General features: G+C 38.7%; 1 protein-coding gene across 1 annotated transcript; it reads right to left on the bottom strand.

Moving 5' to 3' along the window:
- Window positions 1-415: 415 nt before the first annotated feature.
- LOC149827260 (protein DETOXIFICATION 16-like) lies at window positions 416-18,626 on the bottom strand. The gene is made up of 9 exons (XM_090020273.1): window positions 17,942-18,626; window positions 17,117-17,492; window positions 16,817-16,985; window positions 3,534-3,620; window positions 3,363-3,419; window positions 3,028-3,266; window positions 1,124-1,242; window positions 955-1,041; window positions 416-666 (listed from the first exon to the last, which is right to left on the bottom strand). The coding sequence occupies exons 1-9, from the start codon at window positions 18,200-18,202 to the stop codon at window positions 625-627; spliced, it is 1,437 nt and encodes a 478-aa protein (XP_089876399.1). The 5' UTR covers window positions 18,203-18,626; the 3' UTR covers window positions 416-624.
- Between the last annotated feature and the right edge of the window lie 666 nt (window positions 18,627-19,292).

Raw genomic sequence — 19,292 nt, 5'->3', positions numbered from 1 at the left:
ATTCTGCAATGCTGATGTGTTCTGGCAACAGTGCATAACCTTTTCTCTTTGTCTTGTATGATATGTTCATTTCACTGCAATTAATACAATTTGACAAGCATCTCATGCAATAGGAGTAGCTTATTGTGATTGTTTGTTGATACCCTAATACTTTTCTCATGAAGTGTTCCTGTTTTTATTGCCATGGCGTTGTTGAACATGCATTAAACAACACTAGAGAGTCATACCAATTTTAACTGGTTGAGAGAAATCGTAAAATTTTCATGTTACTTGAATTGTTCTACAAATACATGAGCCACATCAAATGCCTTGATATTGTTTTGTCTTGTTTGGAACACTAGTGGATGGTAGCTTATTTATCCATACCAAAATTCTGTTATGTACATCCATAACTGAAATATTATTTAAAGTGCAATTGTCAACATGAATTACAAGCAAATATTTGTGTGGCAATAGTTTGATCTGGAAAGTGCAGAGAAACAGAACATGTACTATACTGCATTACACGTCTGTTTTCTTCTGATGTATTACTAAACTCACCACCAATAGCTCAATGCAAATAAACAGCTGTCACTGCTGCTTGGTTTAACTGTAGTGTTTCCTGTTTGCGTCATAAATGTCCTTTCACGAACTCAGAGTTTGAACTTTGTCCCCTATCTTCTTTGCCTGAAACAGAAATTGTCATCAGAACCTAATGTATTGTATCATCCTTCCCAGAACAACAATGGAGTTGACAGTGTTTGCTGCTGATTCTATCCTGCCAAATTTTTGTATGTGCAAGAATCTTGTGTTTGGTGTTGGTTTGGAGTGCACTTTTGGCATTTGTGCACATTATTATGCTAAGCAGAAAACCACAACTGATGAATGCACATTTACAATCCTTTGAAATGTAATGATGTTAATGAAAGAAGAAAATGAGCAATTTAATAAAGGTGGGTTGAGTAGAGATGTTACTTCTTTTTCCCAGTTAGCGCAAATTGTGAACCATAGTAGCAATGTTATCTGTATGAAAGTTCCACACATGATTCCCAGCCAAAGTCCCTGTGGCAGATAAAAGTATCAGAACATCAAATATGCTTCCTGGATAATGCTTATAAAGAAGAGAGAAAGATATGAAAATCACCTTTCCACCTAAATGGAAGACAAATGCTAATAAAGCAGCTGATGGAATTCCCACCATGTAATAAGCTCCAAGATTGACAAAGGCACCAAACTTCTGCCAACCACATCCTCTAGCAGTACCTAAGGGTCCAAAGTGTTAGAATATTCTTCTTTCTGCACCCTTGATAGAGATATATGGTGCAGAAAAAAACTGCATAGGGAAACTTGTGCTTCCAAGAAGCCTATTCACTATGTAAGAAGTACATGCAGGTAGAGATCATATCAAAGTGTTCAAAATGGAAAACATGGTTCTAATTTCATAAAATGGAAAGTTTCAAAGGCACCTAACGTCTTTGTAATAATGAAAAGACACCTATGTTTATCATATTATAAAAAAACCATGAAAACTTTCCTTAGCTTTTTTGAATTACCGAAACTTTCCTTGGTTAAAAAAACCTTGGAGTTTCCATTAAGACTTGCACTAAATGCCTGCTACAATTACTTTCCCTCCCCTTTTATCCCTTCTCTCACAATTCCTCATTATTGAAAATCCCCAACCACTACAGCCAACACCCCCACCCCGCAATCGATGACCCCCCCCCCCCCCCCCCCGCAATTTTAGGGTAAAAAAATATGAAGAGGAGAAAAGAACCAAAGCATGAGGCTGATCTCTATATTTCTATCATTAACTATTGCTTGAGGGGTAACATGTGAATTAAGATGATAACTCAAGTTCATGAATAATTAGTTACCTTGACTGAAATAAGTACTTCATTAACAGAGGACAAGTGCATGCGTCCTGAATTTTGGGCACATTTTTTAATATCAAGCGCCATACCATGGGTGGTGCCAGTTGGGTTTTGTACCCAAAGTAACTTGGTTAACAAGTTGCAACTGTACCTAGAACATAACAAGTTAGGACTGACTGTGAACATCCCTGTTAACATGACACTTATCCTAACTTATCCACACCAGAATTTAGACTTGCTCAATCAACAAGGTTAAGGGATTTGCAAAAGGAAGATAACCTTGGACATGGCCAGGAACAGCCGAAGCTTGAGCTGGGTATGGATCTTTGGTCATAAAACTGACTGGGAACCTCATCTACATCTGCTCCCAAACCAAAATGTCTTGCTGTTCAACAAGATCCTACCCGGGATCTGACTTGTTTAGATCTCTAAATTTATTCTGCACAGATCACAACCTTCCCCCTCCCAACCCACCTCACTCCATGAATATTTTATTACTGAAAGAAGTTTGAGCACTTGGATGGAAGGATCTATGTTTATATAGGGTGTTTGATTTTAAAGTACTATATATGTGGTCTGTGTCAGTAATTTTTTTTATGATCATCATCTCTAGTTTATTCACAATAGAATCTGGTGTTTTTTGTTATCAATGAAGTTAGAAAATCCGAGCATTCATGTTTGTATATTGATATAGTTAGAATATGAAGGACACTGCATTTATATGTGAAAAATGGAAAGTTGGATCCATTCAGAACACAAAAAAATGGCATTTAAAAGTAAAATGTAAATTTTGAGACATTTTAAAGCATATAATACGTTATATTTACCCTCAAGATTTCTTTTTATATAAAAGTAATGTGATTATTTCTTAAAATAATATTCATCATACTTGTTCTTTGACATAAACCACGGTCAAAGAAAGTTTTGGTGCTGTTTGAATCGTTTGTGATCTTATATATAGTAACCGAAAACATCGAGCTTAGGAACTATCCATGCTCTCAAGAAAAATTTTGTATATATATATATATATATATATATATATATATATATATGTTACATGGGAATTTTTCCTGAGATGGATAGTTCCTCAGCTCCTATGTTTTTGGTTACTGCAATGAGTTGGTGTTTTGTAGGGGAATTGTGGAGTGTGTAACAGGTTATTGATGTTTGAACTTACCTGAAAGAACAGCCTGGATTGCATCCATGAAGGTTGCTATTGCAAGAAGTGGCATCATATTGGATATATATTCAATAACTTCTTTGTCATTGCTGTAGGTGTAGCCCCAGATATGTCGGATTAGAACTATGGTTGTCCCCACAAACAGACCCTCTATCACCACTATAAACAACACAACATATACGGCTAAGCATGCAGCTTGTGGCTTTTCTGCACCCAATTCATTTGATACTCTTGTGCTGGAAGTAAAAGTTGAAAAAGAAAATTGGTGGCAGAAAATAAACGAATGGATGCATGATCAGTTATTTGGAGAAGGGAAAATTTAGCTACTTTACCTTACAGCCCCACCAAGACCAAGGGAAATCATGAAGACAATTGAGCTTGTGTTGACACTGCATAATTAAAATAACCGTCAGTATTGTGTAGCATCATATTGAAAATTTCTGCTTCATAAACTTTCATGTGGATTGAACTCTATACATCAATATGAAAGGTGAGTGAGTTACATTACTGATAGCACTGATGTTTGCAGCTTTGGATTAGGAAGCAGTCCAGACATGAGGATCAGCATCTCAACCGCCCACCACTCAAAGCTGTAAATAAATAAGATTAACTACTTGACAAAGGCCTGCAGGCTTATCGTATAATGGTAAATTGCTGTAAGAACTTGCGTGCAAATTTAAGTTGATAAGGAGAGAGAATTTTTTTTTCCTCCATACATATACATCCGCTTACTAATAAAAGATGCACAGTTTATATAAATATATGATTTCAGATCTAGCCGGTTCTACTTTGCTGGTGCAAAATTATTGGCTATGTCTAACTTGGAAGCAATATTACAAAATCTTCCTCTTGCCTGTTAGAAGGTGAACCCCAGATTTACCTGCGCAAGGAAGAAAGCAAGTGATAGAGAAAAGGGGCTGCAGAAGGTCACGGCTGATTTCTATCTTATGACTGATCTATTCAGTAATACGTATATGAAGAGATTACAAAATTAGGGTACAGAAATACCCTTTAATGAACAATTATAATTACAACATAACACGGCTTTTATATGGATACAGGTCTGGACTGAATCCAGATCCGTAAACGACTTCTTTTCACCCTCCCTCAAGTTGTACATGATCTTGGATCATGAACAACTTGCCTTTTAACATCCAAAACCTGTCCTTTGTTAATCCTTTTGTAAATATGTCTGCAACTTGCTCTTCTGTTCGGACAAAATTGGGCTCAATTTCTTTTTCTTCAACCTTTTGCCTTACAAAATGTTGGTCTATCTCAATGTGTTTTGCCCGACTATGATAAATAGGATTGAATTACATGTTGATGGCACTTTGGTTGTCACATAGTAAGAGCGATCGAGCAATCGATTCTTTTATCTCTGTGAGGAGATGTCTTATCCATGTAGCTTCTGCAGTCGCGATAGCCATCGATCTGTATTCGGCCTCTGTGGTCGATCTAGCTACGGCTTTTTGCTTTCTACTGCTCCAAGAAGCTAGGTTTGACCCAAGGAAACTGCAATAACCAGATACTAATCGACGTTCATCTGGATCCCCTGCCCAGTCAGCGTCAACATAAACAATGATCTCATGTGCACCTTGATTCAACCCACCCTTTTTGTACACAAGTTCATCGCCGACAGTGCTTTTTAGATATCTCAGTATTCTCTTAACTGCCTCCATATGTGATGTATGAGGTTCATGCATAAATTGAGATACCTGATTGACTGAATACACTATGTCAGGTCGAGTGAATGTTACATATTGTAACATACCTACTATGTTGTGATATCTAGTAGGATCTTCATATAAGTCTCCCTCTTTAAAGCTCAGTTTCTGATGTATGACACTTGGGATTGCCAAGGGTTTGCAATTCATCATACCCACTCTACTGAGAATATCCATTGTGTACTTGTGTTGAGTGAGAGTAAGATGCATGTCTTGTCGACTTCCACCCCAAGGAAATATCGTAGATCTCCCAGATCCTTCATTTTAAATCTCTGATTCAATAATTTCTTTACTTTCTCAATATGAGTTTCGCAGTCTCCTGTAATGATGATGTCATCTACATATATCAATAAGAGTGTGGTCACACTCTACGTCTTGTAGATGAATAAAGAATGATCAAGAAGAGACCTAGAGAAGTCATGTCTCTGTATTTCAAGCGAAAAACTCTCGAACCAAGAACGAGATGCCTGCTTCAAACCATATATCGTTCTTTTTAATCCACACACGTATTGATTAGCATCTTGTTCTGTATATCCTGCAGGCTGCTCCATATAAACTTCCTCCTTTAGATCTCCATGCAAGAAGGCATTTTTAACATCTAGCTGACTTAATGTTCATCCATGTTCAACAGCTAGACCCAACACAATTCAAATGGTTCCCATTTTCACAACAGGACTAAAAGTTTCATCAAAATCCTGCCCTTGCTCTTGTGTGAATCCTTTGGCAACAAGTCTAGCTTTCTACCTTTCAATACTCCCATCAGGTTTATATTTGATATTGTACACTCATTTTGATCCAACTACATTTCTATTGGGTGGTCTGGGAACAACCTCCCAAGTACCACATTCATGTAGGGCTTCTATTTCTTCGTTCATCGCTTCAATCCACTTCTTTGAGTTGGCAGCTTGATAAAATGTGAGAGGTTCATCTTCTTTGTTTATGGCTGTAAAAACAATTGAAAATCCAGTGAAATTTTTTTGTAGCTGACCCATTTGTCAAGTGGGTGTCGAGCCCGAGTAGACCTCCTGACAGCCAACGTTTGTGAGGAAGTAGGAAGCACATTAAGGTCCGGACAGGAAGTAACAACGGGTGGAAGTTCCTTTTCACGTCGAGTATAGACGATGCCCTTATACCTTCCTGTTTCCAAGGGTTGTGCAGCAACCTCTTCTGATTGTGAAACATCTTCTGACTCCTCACATGTTTCCTTCTGACTGCAGTCCGGAGGGCATTCATTATTAATGTTGGAAAAGAGTTCGGAGCTTAGCCATAGATAATACACCTCAACATTGGATCCTGAGCCGGAGGGGGTAGTTGGTTGATTATCAAAGTTCATCTCATCAAAAATAACGTTTCTTGACACTTTGATGCGTTTACTCGAAGGATCATAGCACCTGTACCCCTTATAGTCATCCGCATACCCCACAAATCTACACTTCAAGGCTTTGTCTTGAAACTTATGCCTCAATGAGCTGTCAACGTGCACATAACAAACAGATCCAAAAACATGTAATTCATGGTAATCAGGATGGATGCCAAAAAGTGTAAAGTATGGTGATCTGTTTTCCAACAGTGCCATAGGTAGGCGGTTTATCGCATGCATTGTGGAGTGAAAAGCCTTTGTCCATAAGGTAATAGGAAGATTACTATCATGCATCATGCTCATTGCACTCTCAACAATATGTCGATGCTTCCTCTCAGCAATTCAATTTTGTTGAGGTGTGTGGGCAAGACACTCTTCTCCTTATTCCATTATGCTAGAGAAATTCAATAAAATCACTAAAGGAGAACTCTCTCCCTCCATCACATTGAAAATGTAGAATGTTTTCAGAGAAATGGTTTTTGATAAAGGAATAGAACTTTCGAAATAATCCAAAGACTTCTGATTTATGCTTCATGAAGAATATCCAAGTATAACGTGAATAGTTGTCAACAAAGATAAGGTAATATCTACTTCCCGAACTAGAAGCAACTGGGGCAGGGCCTCAGACATCAGAACATATGATCTCAAAAGGCCTTGAAGCTCTTTTATTGATTGAATTGAAGGGTAAAACATGACTCTTACATAAATGACAACTCGGACATTTTATTTTATTTGCTTCTGATCCCAGACTAGACTTAGGAATCAAATTATTTGAGACAAGTTTTTCAATAAAATGACGACCACAATGACCCAATCGACTATGCCAAATAATTGGCTTACTACATTCCGAAATAGCGAACACACACTCAGAAGAAACTAATGATGGATGTTGATGGAGCTTCAAAGATGAACAAGTGGAATGAACTGTGGAGTAGGGATCTTCTTGAAAAATGTACATATTGCCTCGTCTTTTTCCCTCAACGAATGTCTCCCTCGTGCGAAGATCCTTGACATAAACAAAAGAGAAAGTAAATTCAACTAAGGCATTAATATCATCAACAAGTTTTGACACGGAAACAATATTTTTCTGAATATTTGGTGCATGAAGAACATTTGAAAGTTTGATGGAGGACTTAGACATGGGTATAACAATATTTCCAATGTGTGAGATGGAGTGGTGAGTTCCATCTCCTGTGATTATACTATTTCTACCAACATAAGGTATAGGGTTTAGGAGTTTACCCGCATCACCTGAAACGTGGGTTGTTGCCCCTGAGTCAACATACCAAGTGCCTTTATCATTTTGCTTCATATTCAGTCCTGCCAGTGCTGCCAATAGTAACTCCTTTACTTCTCCCCCCAACCTTTGAGTTTTTTGTGTCTTTCCTAGATTTTGGCTGCGAAGATTTTCCTTTATTTTGGGGATTGAACCAACAATTTGCTTTAATATGTCCCCTTTTGTTACATAAAAAGCAGGTAGGAATGGGCCTTTGACCTTGCTGATTGGAAGAAACATTGGGCGTTGGAAGTAGCCCACGACCCCCAAAGCCAGGTCTTCCCTGTCCACTCCTGCCTCGAAATGCTCCACCTCCTCTTCCTCTGCCATAAGTCAGCCCTGTAGCAAGAACTTCTTGAGTCCCAGATGGCACATAATTTTCTTCAGAGAAACCCTTCAGACTCATCTCATATTGCAACAATTTTGCATATAGATCTTCGAACTCAGGAAGCTCTGGGAGACACAATAAAGACGTTGTCAGAACATGATAGTCTGGCCCCAACCCGCTTAGAGTTTGTTGTACTTTATCTTTATCATTAACCACACATCCCACGATAGCCAGCTGATCCGTGATGTTGTTCATTCTATTTAAGTATTCCAAGATAGACATGAAATCTTTTCTCAACATCTGAAATTCTCGCTTAAGAAACACAACTCTAGCTTCAGATATTTGTGAATATGTTTGAAGTAACTTGTCCCACAACTCCCTGGCTGAACAATCAGCAGGAATGGCCACAAGAACCTCTTGCGACAATGTAGAGGTGATGTATGCCACCAATGCTTGGTCTCTCTTCATCCAAGCGATGTAATCCGGATTTCTGAGAAGTACAGTAGAAGATGCCCCTTTATCATCTTCCTTTTCCTGCGAGATAAACTCTGGAGGGGTTAGAATTGACCCATCCAGATGTCCAGAGAGATCTTGACTCCTTATAAAAGGAACGATCTGTCTTTTCCAAGTCAAAAAATTGGTATTGTTTAACTTCTCAGAGACGAGTTGACTAAGGAAATTAGAAGAAATAGTTGTTTGTGGGAATGTGGAATCCATTGAGGAAAACACAGGGAATTGGTGTTAAAAGGAAAGAGAGAATTTCTGGACCAGATTCAGTCGATTGAAAATATCTGCCACTTTTAATATTCTGCCCCTTTTTTTTTGCAGAAGTTTAACCAGGAAAATTATATCCTGTCGTGGCCAACGAACATGACAGGTCTGACGGTGTCAACGCTGAATCGGTTCCAGATCGATAAAGCTTCCTTGTTGAATGAATATAACTAGTCTCCAAAAGATTCTGATAAATATAAAGCAAAAATATTTTAAATAAACCAGATTAGCAGCAGAGGGTCCTGTCGATGATCACTTTTTAAATAAGCAAAGATTATTGGCAACAGAAGAAAGAGATAAGAATCGATATTTCGACGTGGAGAGACGTTCCTGATTTTAAAGAAAGGAGTTTCAGAAGCAGGCGATTGAAAAACAGAAAAGCGCTGATTAAAGAACAAAAGAAACTTATAGGTCGAAACACAGATTTAAAGAACACAAAAGGATGCAAGAAATGACGCTGATACGAATTCAGAAAAGACGCAAATTTAGAAGAAAGGAAGAAGAAGAAGCAACAGAGGAGGAAGAAGGCGCTGATTTTAAAGAAAAGAGGAATGAACACAGATTTAAAAGGAAGATCTGGGTTGAGAAAAGAAAACACAGATTGGAAGAAAACGTAGTTTTGGATTTAGAGAAGACGCAGATTGAAAACTCACAGATTTCTCGGCTTGAAACTTAAGATCTCTTTGGACAATCCTTTTGGAGAGGCAATCCCAGGCCCAACTTCAACACTGCTTTGATATCATGTTAGAAGGTGAACCCCAGATTTACCTGCACAAGGAAGAAAGCAAGTGATAGAGAAAAGGGGCTGCAGAAGGTCACTTACAAAATTAGGGTACAGAAATGTAATGAGATATGCGGAAAAACAAAGAGTGTGATAAGCACTTACAACATTCACCAATGGACAAACAAAAGGGATAACACCCAAATCCACAAAGAGACAACACAACATAAAAATATAAATGTCTCTTATTGAAAAGAGAGAGAGCTCTCAAGAGTGAATAATACAAGAGGGGTTCACCCCTATATATACACAAGAAAAAGGAGAGAGAGGGATGGCCTTATGGCCTTATGGCCTTATGGCCTTAAAAGAAGAGCCACATAGGGGGCTCCCCATGGAGTCGTTGGGAGCCCCCAACGGTCACAAATGTGACTGTTGGGGGCCCTTATGTGAGTAAAAAAACAAAAATAAAAAGAAAGAATAAAGTGCAAAAAAATAAATACAAAAGAAAGAAAAGAAGGGAAAAATAACAAGTACCCCTATCGGGTACTTGTGAAATGACTAAAATACCCCTATTGGGTATATTAGACAAACATATATATATACATATATATATATATAGATTACATGTATTTTAACACCCTCCCTCAAGCTTTACGGGGATATAACCGAAAGCTTGTTAAGGAGAAACAAAAAACGAGGAGCAGCAAGGGATTTAGTGAAAAAGTCCGCCAACTGGTACTCGGATGTGACGTAAGGTAGTGCTATGGTTCCTCTTAGGTATTCATCACGTACGTAATGGCAGTCCATCTCGATATGCTTAGTACGCTCATGGAAGGTGTGATTGCTTGCAATATAAATTGCGCTTTTGTTGTCACAACACATCTTCGAAGGAGTAGAGATGACAATGCCCATATCACTGAGGAGACTTCTTAGCCATACAAGTTCCATGGTTGTAGTGGCCATAGCACGATATTCCGCTTCCGTTGAGGACAAGGATACTTTGTGTTGTTTCTTGCATCTCCAAGAAATCATAGTCACCTAAGAAAACACAAAAACCCGTAGTTGAGACTCTGTCATTGGGATTTCCTCCCCAATCAGCATCAGTATAAGCAATTAAATCAAGTGATGAGGAGGAGGAAAGAAAAACTCCCTTAGTTATGGTGTTTTTGATGTATCTGACGATCCTTAAGACTGCACTCATGTGCACGGTTGTAGGTGCATGTTGAAACTGACTGACAGAGTGGACGGCATGAGCTATGTCTGGCCGAGTGATGGATAAGTAGGTTAGAGACCCAACAAGTTGCCGGTAGGGAGTAGGATCCTCGAGAGGTGTTCCATCTTCCAATCTTAACTTTGCATTGATGACTTCAGGGGTTTTTGTCTTCTTATCATCGGAGATACCAGACTTCGAACAAATGTCAGCAGCAAGTTTCATCTGAGAGAGAATGTACCCTCGAGGAGAGTACGCCACTTCAATTCCTAAAAAATATCTTAAGAAACCAAGGTCAGACATGTCAAAATTTTCTTTTAAAACTTTCTTAATATCATTAATTCCTTGCTCATCATATCATCAACATAAAGTAGTAAAATAACTACTGAAGACCCTGCACTTTTCACAAACAAAGCAGTGTCAGTATAACATGAACGAAAATTCAAACTTGTCATTATGTTACTAAATCTATCATGCCAAGCCTTTGGGGCTTGTTTCAAACCATATAATGCCTTTTTAAGTTTGAGAATTTTATTTTTATCAATACATACTTCTGGTGGAGGATCCATGTAAACCTCTTCATTTAATTCACCATTTAGGAATGCATTCTTAACATCTAGTTGATAGATAGGCCATTTTTTAACTGACGCAACGGCGATAAGAGTCCTAACACTGGTCATCCTAGCTACGGGTGCGAAAGTTTCTTCATAATCTATATCGTATTCTTGAGCATATCCTTTTGCTACTAATCGGGCTTTATAGCGTTCTAATGAACCATCACTTTTAGTTTTAATTTTGAAGACCCATCTACATCCAATCGATCTCTTTCCAGTGGGTAATGAAGTTATTTCCCAAGTTTTTGCCTTTTCAAGGGCACTAAGCTCTAAGTTCATGGCTTCAACCCATTGAGGAATGTTTTTGGCTTCATTATAATGTGAAGGTTCATGAAATGAGTGTAACGCAATTAGACATGCTCTATACCTTGGAGTTAGAGACTCATAGGAAACAAACCTATTAGGAGGATTGGAGATTCGGCCGGATCTCCTTAAAGAGGTTTCTTCTATGTTGAACCCTTGAGAGTATTTTTCTAAGGCGCTCGTTTGAGCTTGTTGACCACGCCTAACATAGGTTTGGATTGGTCTATCACTTTCATTTTCAACATTGTTAAGAGGAATATCCTCTAAGTCATTCAACGACTCATTAGAGATTTCCTCTTCTTGAGGAGTCTCATCTTCTTGGGAGAGAAGATCAAATAAGAAAGCATATTCACTTTCGTCAATATCTTTAGTTTTCATAAAACCATTTTCATTTTCCAAAAAGGTTACATCTTTGGATACATGGAGTTTGTTATTTTTCAAGTCAAAACATCTAAAACCCTTTTGATTTTCTCCATATCCTAAGAAAACACATTCAATAGCTTTAGGAGATAATTTGTCTCTTTTATGTGTAAGGACAAAACATTTACACCCAAAAATTCTTAATCTATTGAAATCGGGTGTTCTTTCAAATAGTTTTTCATATGGAGATGTATTTTGTAACGATGAAGATATCATTCTATTTATCAAGTAAGTTGAAGTTAAGGCGGCTTCGGCCCAAAAACTCTTTGGAATTTCCTTGGAAATAAGGAGTGTCCTAGTGGTTTCCATGATGTGTCTATGCTTTCTTTCGGCTAAACCATTTTGTTGAGGAGTCCTAGGACACGATCTTTGATGACAAATTCCATTTATTTCTAAATAATTTTGAAATTCATTTGATAGATATTTTCCACCCGAATCGGATCTAAGAGTAGAGATATTACTTGAAAATTGATTTTTGACTATCATATGAAATTTCTTGAAGAAGTCAAAGACTTCGGATTTTAAATTGAGAAAGTAGATCCACACATACCTAGTGTAGTCATCAATGAAAGTAACGTAATAAGAGTATCCTCCTTTAGACATGACCGGAGAAGGACCCCAAACGTCCGAATGGACTAACTCAAATGGTCTTTTGGACACAAAAGTTCGATTTGGAAAAGGAGTGGATTTCATTTTGCCAAAAATACAACTCTTGCAAACAAAATGTTTCTCATTACAAAATTTCTTTCCAAATGGAAAGGAGTACATTTTTGAGAAACTTGGATGTCCAAGTCTTTGATGCCAAATTTCAATATTTTTATCTTGGACATGGTTACAAAAAGAGTTAGTGGGAAGTTTCAAGTTGCTCATGTAATAGAGATCTCCCCTCCTATGGCGTTGCCCAATCTGCTTCCCGGACCGGAGATCCTGTATAGAGCAATCCTTAGTTGAGAAGGAGATTTCACATCCATGATCACATATTTGAGCAACCGAGAGGAGATTTAAATTAAGTTGAGGTACCACTCTCACGTTTGGCACAAAGAAATCTTTGGAAAAATTTAAAGTTCCAAAACTTTTTACTTGTAAAGATGTACCATCGGCAGTTGAAACATAGGAGTTTTTAGAGTTATTACACAAATTGGAAAGCTCATTTTCAAGAGGGGTCATATGAAAGGAAGCTCCAGAGTCAAGGATCCAAGAAGACATACCTGGAAGAGAGGAAGAAGCTATGGCGGCACCCGAGGTTGATGGTATCTTGAGTAGAGTTTGTAGTGTTTCCGATAGTTGAGCAAGAGAAAAAGACTCCTTCCCTTTGATAGTTTCCTCCTTCTTTTGAGTAGCTTCTTCAACGGAGGCAACCTTATTTTTAGGTGCTTCATTCAACTTAGGGCAATTAGGTCTTATATGACCCGGTTCTTGGCAATGATGGCAAATGGCTTTTCTATAGTTGCCATTATAATTATTTTGCCTTCCAAAGTGTGGAGGCTTATAGGCTTTCACATGGTTGTCGGGTTTAGATACGGCCAAAACGTCATCTCCTCCTTTAATCATGCCAAGACGAGTTTCTTCTTGGCATATTTCGGCTATGGCATCTTCCAAGGGAAGAGGCGTAGATCTATGAAGAAGGGAAGATCTAACTTGTTCATATTCGGGCCTAAGCCCATGTAGAAATTGGAAAAAGTGTTCTTTTTCCATTTGTTCTCTTCTTAGTTCCACATCCACACTAGAAACCCACTTTGGTTCTAGTAAAGATAGCTCATCCCATAAGGGTCCAAGAGTGCTAAAGTAATCCCTTACACCCATTTCTCCTTGCTTGATAGTTCGGATTTTTTCTTGGAGGAAGAATTGACGAGCAAGGTCTTTTTGAGTAAACATACCTTTCATAAAGAACCATGCTTCATTAGCCATCCGAAATTTAGCAATGTTGGCGCAAATTTTGAGCTCCACATTGTTCATGAACCAAGCAAGAATCTTCGCATGCCTACTTTCCCAATCTTCCACTTTAGATTGGTGATCTTCAATGGCCTTCATGCGGGCATTTCCTTCAAGAGCTTTTTCTTGATCACCATCCATCTTGGTGAGTTGGAGTTGTGGTTCTGGAATGGTGCCCATAACGTATCCCCAAAGTTTTTTACCTTTGAGGTTGTTCTCCATGGCGGCGGCCCACATCATGTAGTTGGAGCCATTAAGCTTGAAGGAGAGATCAATCTTTTGTTCCCCTTCCATTTAATCACTCACAAGAGGACAAACGAAGAGAGATACAAAAAGAAAACAACAATATATAACTACTCAACTAGCTATATTAAGAATCAAGAGCATACACAAGCTCTGATACCATGTAATGAGATATGCGGAAAAACAAAGAGTGCGATAAGCACTTACAACATTCACCAATGGACAAACAAAAGGGATAACACCCAAATCCACAAAGAGACAACACAACATAAAAATATAAATGTCACTTATTGAAAAGAGAGAGAGAGCTCTCAAGAGTGAATAATACAAGAGGGGTTCACCCCTATATATACACAAGAAAAAGGAGAGAGAGGGATGGCCTTATGGCCTTAAAAGAAGAGCCACATAGGGGGATCCCCATGGAGTCGTTGGGAGCCCCCAACGGTCACAAATGTGACCGTTGGGGGCCCCATCGACTCCATGGTGGGGCCCCTTATGTGAGTAAAAAAACAAAAATAAAAAGAAAGAATAAAGTGCAAAAAAATAAATACAAAAGAAAGAAAAGAAGGGGAAAATAACAAGTACCCCTATCGGGTACTTATGAAATGACTAAAATACCCCTATTGGGTATATTAGACAAACATATATATATACATATATATATAGATTACATGTATTTTAACAAGAAATACCCTTTAATGAACAATTATAATTACAACATAACACGGCTTTTATATGGATACGGGTCTGGACTGAATCCAGATCCGTAAACGACTTCTTTTCACTGCCTACATGCATCCACACACGCATGCATGCACACACATACACAAATTGAAGAGATGCATACTGTATGCAAATAGATGCTACCATTGATAGTTTGTTGATATTTGTAGAATATCATCAATCTTTAATTCTACAGAATCTCAGTTGAAATATTGCGAACTCTCAATGTGGGGAAGATATTTGTGAAAGACCTTGAAGGTTGCCTCAGAGTTCGATAGCCAGCACTAAACCCCATGTCATCCTTTTAGCCAGCCCAATCTATAAACTTTACCATCTAAGTGACCATGTCCCCCACATGGATCAGATAATGCATTTTCAGTATTTCCTTTTTGAATAATTCACAATTTGGTCGATGGATTTTAAATGTGATTTATGCATTTCATGCTTAAAGAGTTTGCCAGGGTCATAGCATATATGTTACCATGTTGGATTTTTGTAAAATTTTGTTGGCCTACTAAACATTGTTATATTCCTAGATTTGTAATTTCTCGTTATCTTTTGCTAGCATAACTTACATTTTCGGGTATATGTTGACCTTGAAAGACCTTTAAATGGACGTTTTTGAGAAGGTGACAAGTTTAAAGGAGCAAGGGATAAATCTGTCTTGTCAATCTGCATTACTGACCGAATCAAAGATGGTAAAATATGACAGCTCTTTTCATCCATATAGTTATGTTTTGGTTTATGCACTGATGTGGTTAGAGTTTAGAAAGAGATTAAGTAAAAATAAGAGTATCAAAGTTAAGCGATTGAAATTTCAAAACTTTAATATGTCAGGGAGGATAAAATAGTTCCCAAGGATAGAGGTGGTTAGGCCCGAGAGTTTCTTATCTATGCTAGATTGATTCAAGATAATTTTTTAGACTCTTGCACCTGATATGATCATGGTATGTGGAAGGTTACTTGAAAAAAAAAACAGAAGTGAAACTATTTTATTCAGAACCAGTAATGGCAGACTTGGAAGGACCAGGCTCTGCCTTTGTCACCAGTGCTGATTTGGAATGTTATACCAGAACATTGATCCGCTAAAGCTTAAGCCAGCTTAAAATATGTAGCAGGACCCAAAATTAAAACATCACATTTCATTTAGGCTTTAGCTTACCTGATTCAGTCCAAGTCTGATCTTAGAAGGTGATTTGTTCAGCTTGTCTTCCTTAGATCATGCAGGCTTCAATTTTGACCATATTTATTATGCTGTTTCTTCAGGTAGATGTCATAAATTTTGATTGCTAACAAATCAATGGCAATAAATTGACATGTTTATGGAATGGTCGTTATGTGTCCATAATATATACCATGTCGACACAACATGACACTTGGACGTGATACTGGACACACCATGACACTTCATGGACAGAGTCAAACTTGTGTTGGATACAGTCAACACAATGTCCTACTTCTATCTTTCCTTATTGCAACCTTGATTGTTTATTTTGTATTTGCTGTGTTTTTACTTTTAAATTTTTCATTGGCTAAATTATATTTCACTTTTAAACTTGTATGTATTATCATAATGATTTAGAATTATTTTTCAGGAATTTGCACTTAAGATGATATTTCATGCTTAGTAACTTAATATTAAGAAATTTAAATGCACATATAATCATATACACACAATTGTATATATATATATATATATATATATTATTATATTCATATTTATATATGTGTGCCTATGTAACATAGGGTGGAAGTATGGATTTCACATTTTTTAGCAACAGAATCTATAAGTAAATAAATAAATAAATATACACACACAGATATATATAATACATGCTTATGAAATAAAAGGACCATTAGATCGCATTTATCATTTGATGCCCTTCATTGACAGGCCTTCGAAATGGTACAAGCTGTTTTCTATGTGGGAAAAGCATATTGTTGGGCCTTATAATTTGTTCAGCTCATCATGACCTTAGACTCGGATCTTCTCTGTCATAGATCTAACATAAGCTAAAGATTTAGCACAAGACTTTAGTGTCCCTTCTTTATCTTGTGAATATTTATTTTTCCATGGATGATTGCACTTCCATTTGAACTGAGAGTTGTGACAAGATCTTTAAGAGGCTAATGAAATATAGCAGTTATCAAGGAACCTTACCAGAGCATCACAGCTGAAGGGGTTGCCAATCTAAGAAAGTTGACGATGTTTTTTAGGCTAGGCTTCGAGAAACCAGTCCATGTCTGGGTGCATTTAGGGGAGAATTTGATAAATGTAGCCAATAACAGCACATTGATCCAGTAAGAGATCGAGTTTGCTAGAGCAGCACCTGTGCAGCCAACCTCAGATATAAAGACCAGTTTCTCGTAGATAAAGATGAGCACAAAGTCAAGTGCTTGGCAACACTGGCCAATAACAACACATTGATATAGAAACACATTGAGTTTGGTAGATCAGTACCTCTGTAGCCAAGTTCAGATTTGAAGACCAGAGTCCAACAGATGAAAACATGCAGCAGTGCACAGAGTCCAGTACTTAGCATGATTGGCAAAACAATGTTCTGGGCCTGTAGAAACCTGGTCAGGCACTGTATGAGGCCATAAGAAAAGAGTGTCGGGATTGACCATTGAGTGTAGATCCCTGCTTCTCTGGAGATTTCTGTGTCCTGCCCGGCAGCCATGAGAATCTGTGCTGTGAAAGCCAACAGAAGGGCAATGGGGATGCTAAGAATTGAGAGGACAAACATGGATGTCTGCAGGTGTGCACCAAGCATGTGATATTGCTTTGCTCCATACGACTGCCCGCATAACGTTTCCAGAGCACCGGCCATACCCATCTAGCAGCTCCATAGAGAACAATCGAATCAGAAAATAGACAGAGGGAAGACATGGTAAACTTGTTACTGGAGCTTCAGGTTGAAGACTTGAGTCCAAACTCAGCTTAGCTTGACTTCAGGTCAAATGCAGAACCTCATTGTTATTCATAATTCAGGTTCTGCTGGCTAATTACTTAACCACTGGCCTGAATCAATGGCTAGCTTGAGCAAGTCAGTCATCTGGATTTTCTTGTGTCTTCTAACTTATGCCACACGGATACTCCATTTTGGCCCCCATATCATGTTCCCTTATTATACAACTAGTCATATTGAAAACTTCATAAAAATGGCCGAATCTCCATAACTGCATCCATATCCATGTGATGTAAATTCTAACTCTCAATGTGTGTGTGTGTGTGTGTGTGTGTGTGTGTGTGCGCACGCGTGCAGAACATGTTTATCAGGTATACCAGCAAACTGAAGCCTGTGACATGGATGAAGGAAGTAGCCACAGAAGCACCGGACAGTTGAAGTGCTCCGAGATGGCCGGCGAACATGAGAGACGTCACCTGCATGCACTTCTGAAGAAGATTTGCTGCTATCAGTGGCCCTGCTAACTGCAACTGCTTCTTCACCTCATTCAAGGCAGATGATTTGATCCTGCTGAAGCTCTTTTCTTCATCATGATGGGAAGAAAGAAGAGGGGTCCTGAGAGCATCTTCCTGCTCCATTAGCAGATCAGTGTGCAAACTGCTAGCTGTTTGAAAACGAAGTCTATCTAGACATTGTGGCCTAACTGCTATGTTCGTTTTTTCTTTCTATCATCATTGTAACGCCACTCAGGGTCCACCCGATTTAAGAGAGGGAATGAGAGGAGTCTCCTTCTTCCCCACGTACGTAACAGGGGAAAAGTCCTCCTTTAATCCCTCTCACCCACGGTCTCAGGAGATGGAGGGGCTTCCAATCCATTAATGAGAGGAGTTACCGGTGGGCCTCTTCCACAGACCCGTCACCTCTACAGATTTGTTGTGGGAAGAGAAAGAAGAGAGAGACTGAGAGAAAGAGGGAGTCGATAGTACAAGAAAAGGAAACGCAGGAGATAAGTTACTGCGACCAGTGAGTCACACCTCTCATTCTTTTTCTTATTTTTTTCCTTCTTATAATATAATGTTCTCGGTCGTTGCATTTGCGGCCTGACCTAGTCGGACAGAATGGGAAAGGCCGAGACAGAAAGATGCCAGGTTAGAGCCTGGCCAAGCAGGGACAGAGAGTCTGGTCTCTCTGTCTCAACTCGGTCTGGGTGAACCCAGGCCGAGCCTGACTGGAGATGATAGAAAAAAAAAAAAACAGATGCCTTTGTCGTGGACCGTGGACCGACTCAGTCTAGGTAATACCAGATCGAGCTGGGTCTAGAAGGTAGGGATAAAGAGGATTTCCTCTTTGTCTCAGCCCTATTTAAAGCATGCAGACCGATTCGGTCTTCGTTCACCTAGACTGAGCTCGGTTACTGGTTACTGGCACGACATGACCAACTCGGCCTGGGTAAACCAGAGCGAGTCTGGTCAAGGTTGGGCAGAGACAGAGAGTGTCTCAGCACATGGTTCAGACTGACTCGGCCTGGATAAAGAGCATAAAACTTTGTCTCGGTTCACCCCAAACCAACTCGGTTTGGATAAAAACCAAACCCATCCTGATTTTGTTAGGGCCTGACCGACCATTTGAGTAGGTACATGACCTACTTGGTCTGATCAGATCGAGTTAGTCCCAAGAAAACGAGACAGGGAGCAAGGGCTCTCTGTCTCATTTGTTAGCAGGACTAAC

Source organism: Nuphar pumila, chromosome 10, assembly GCF_984573655.1.
Source record: "Nuphar pumila chromosome 10, dmNupPumi1.hap1.1, whole genome shotgun sequence".
Lineage (NCBI taxonomy): Eukaryota > Viridiplantae > Streptophyta > Magnoliopsida > Nymphaeales > Nymphaeaceae > Nuphar > Nuphar pumila.
Note: the sequence above shows the minus strand (reverse complement) of the source record. Positions and strands in the feature narration are given on the sequence as shown.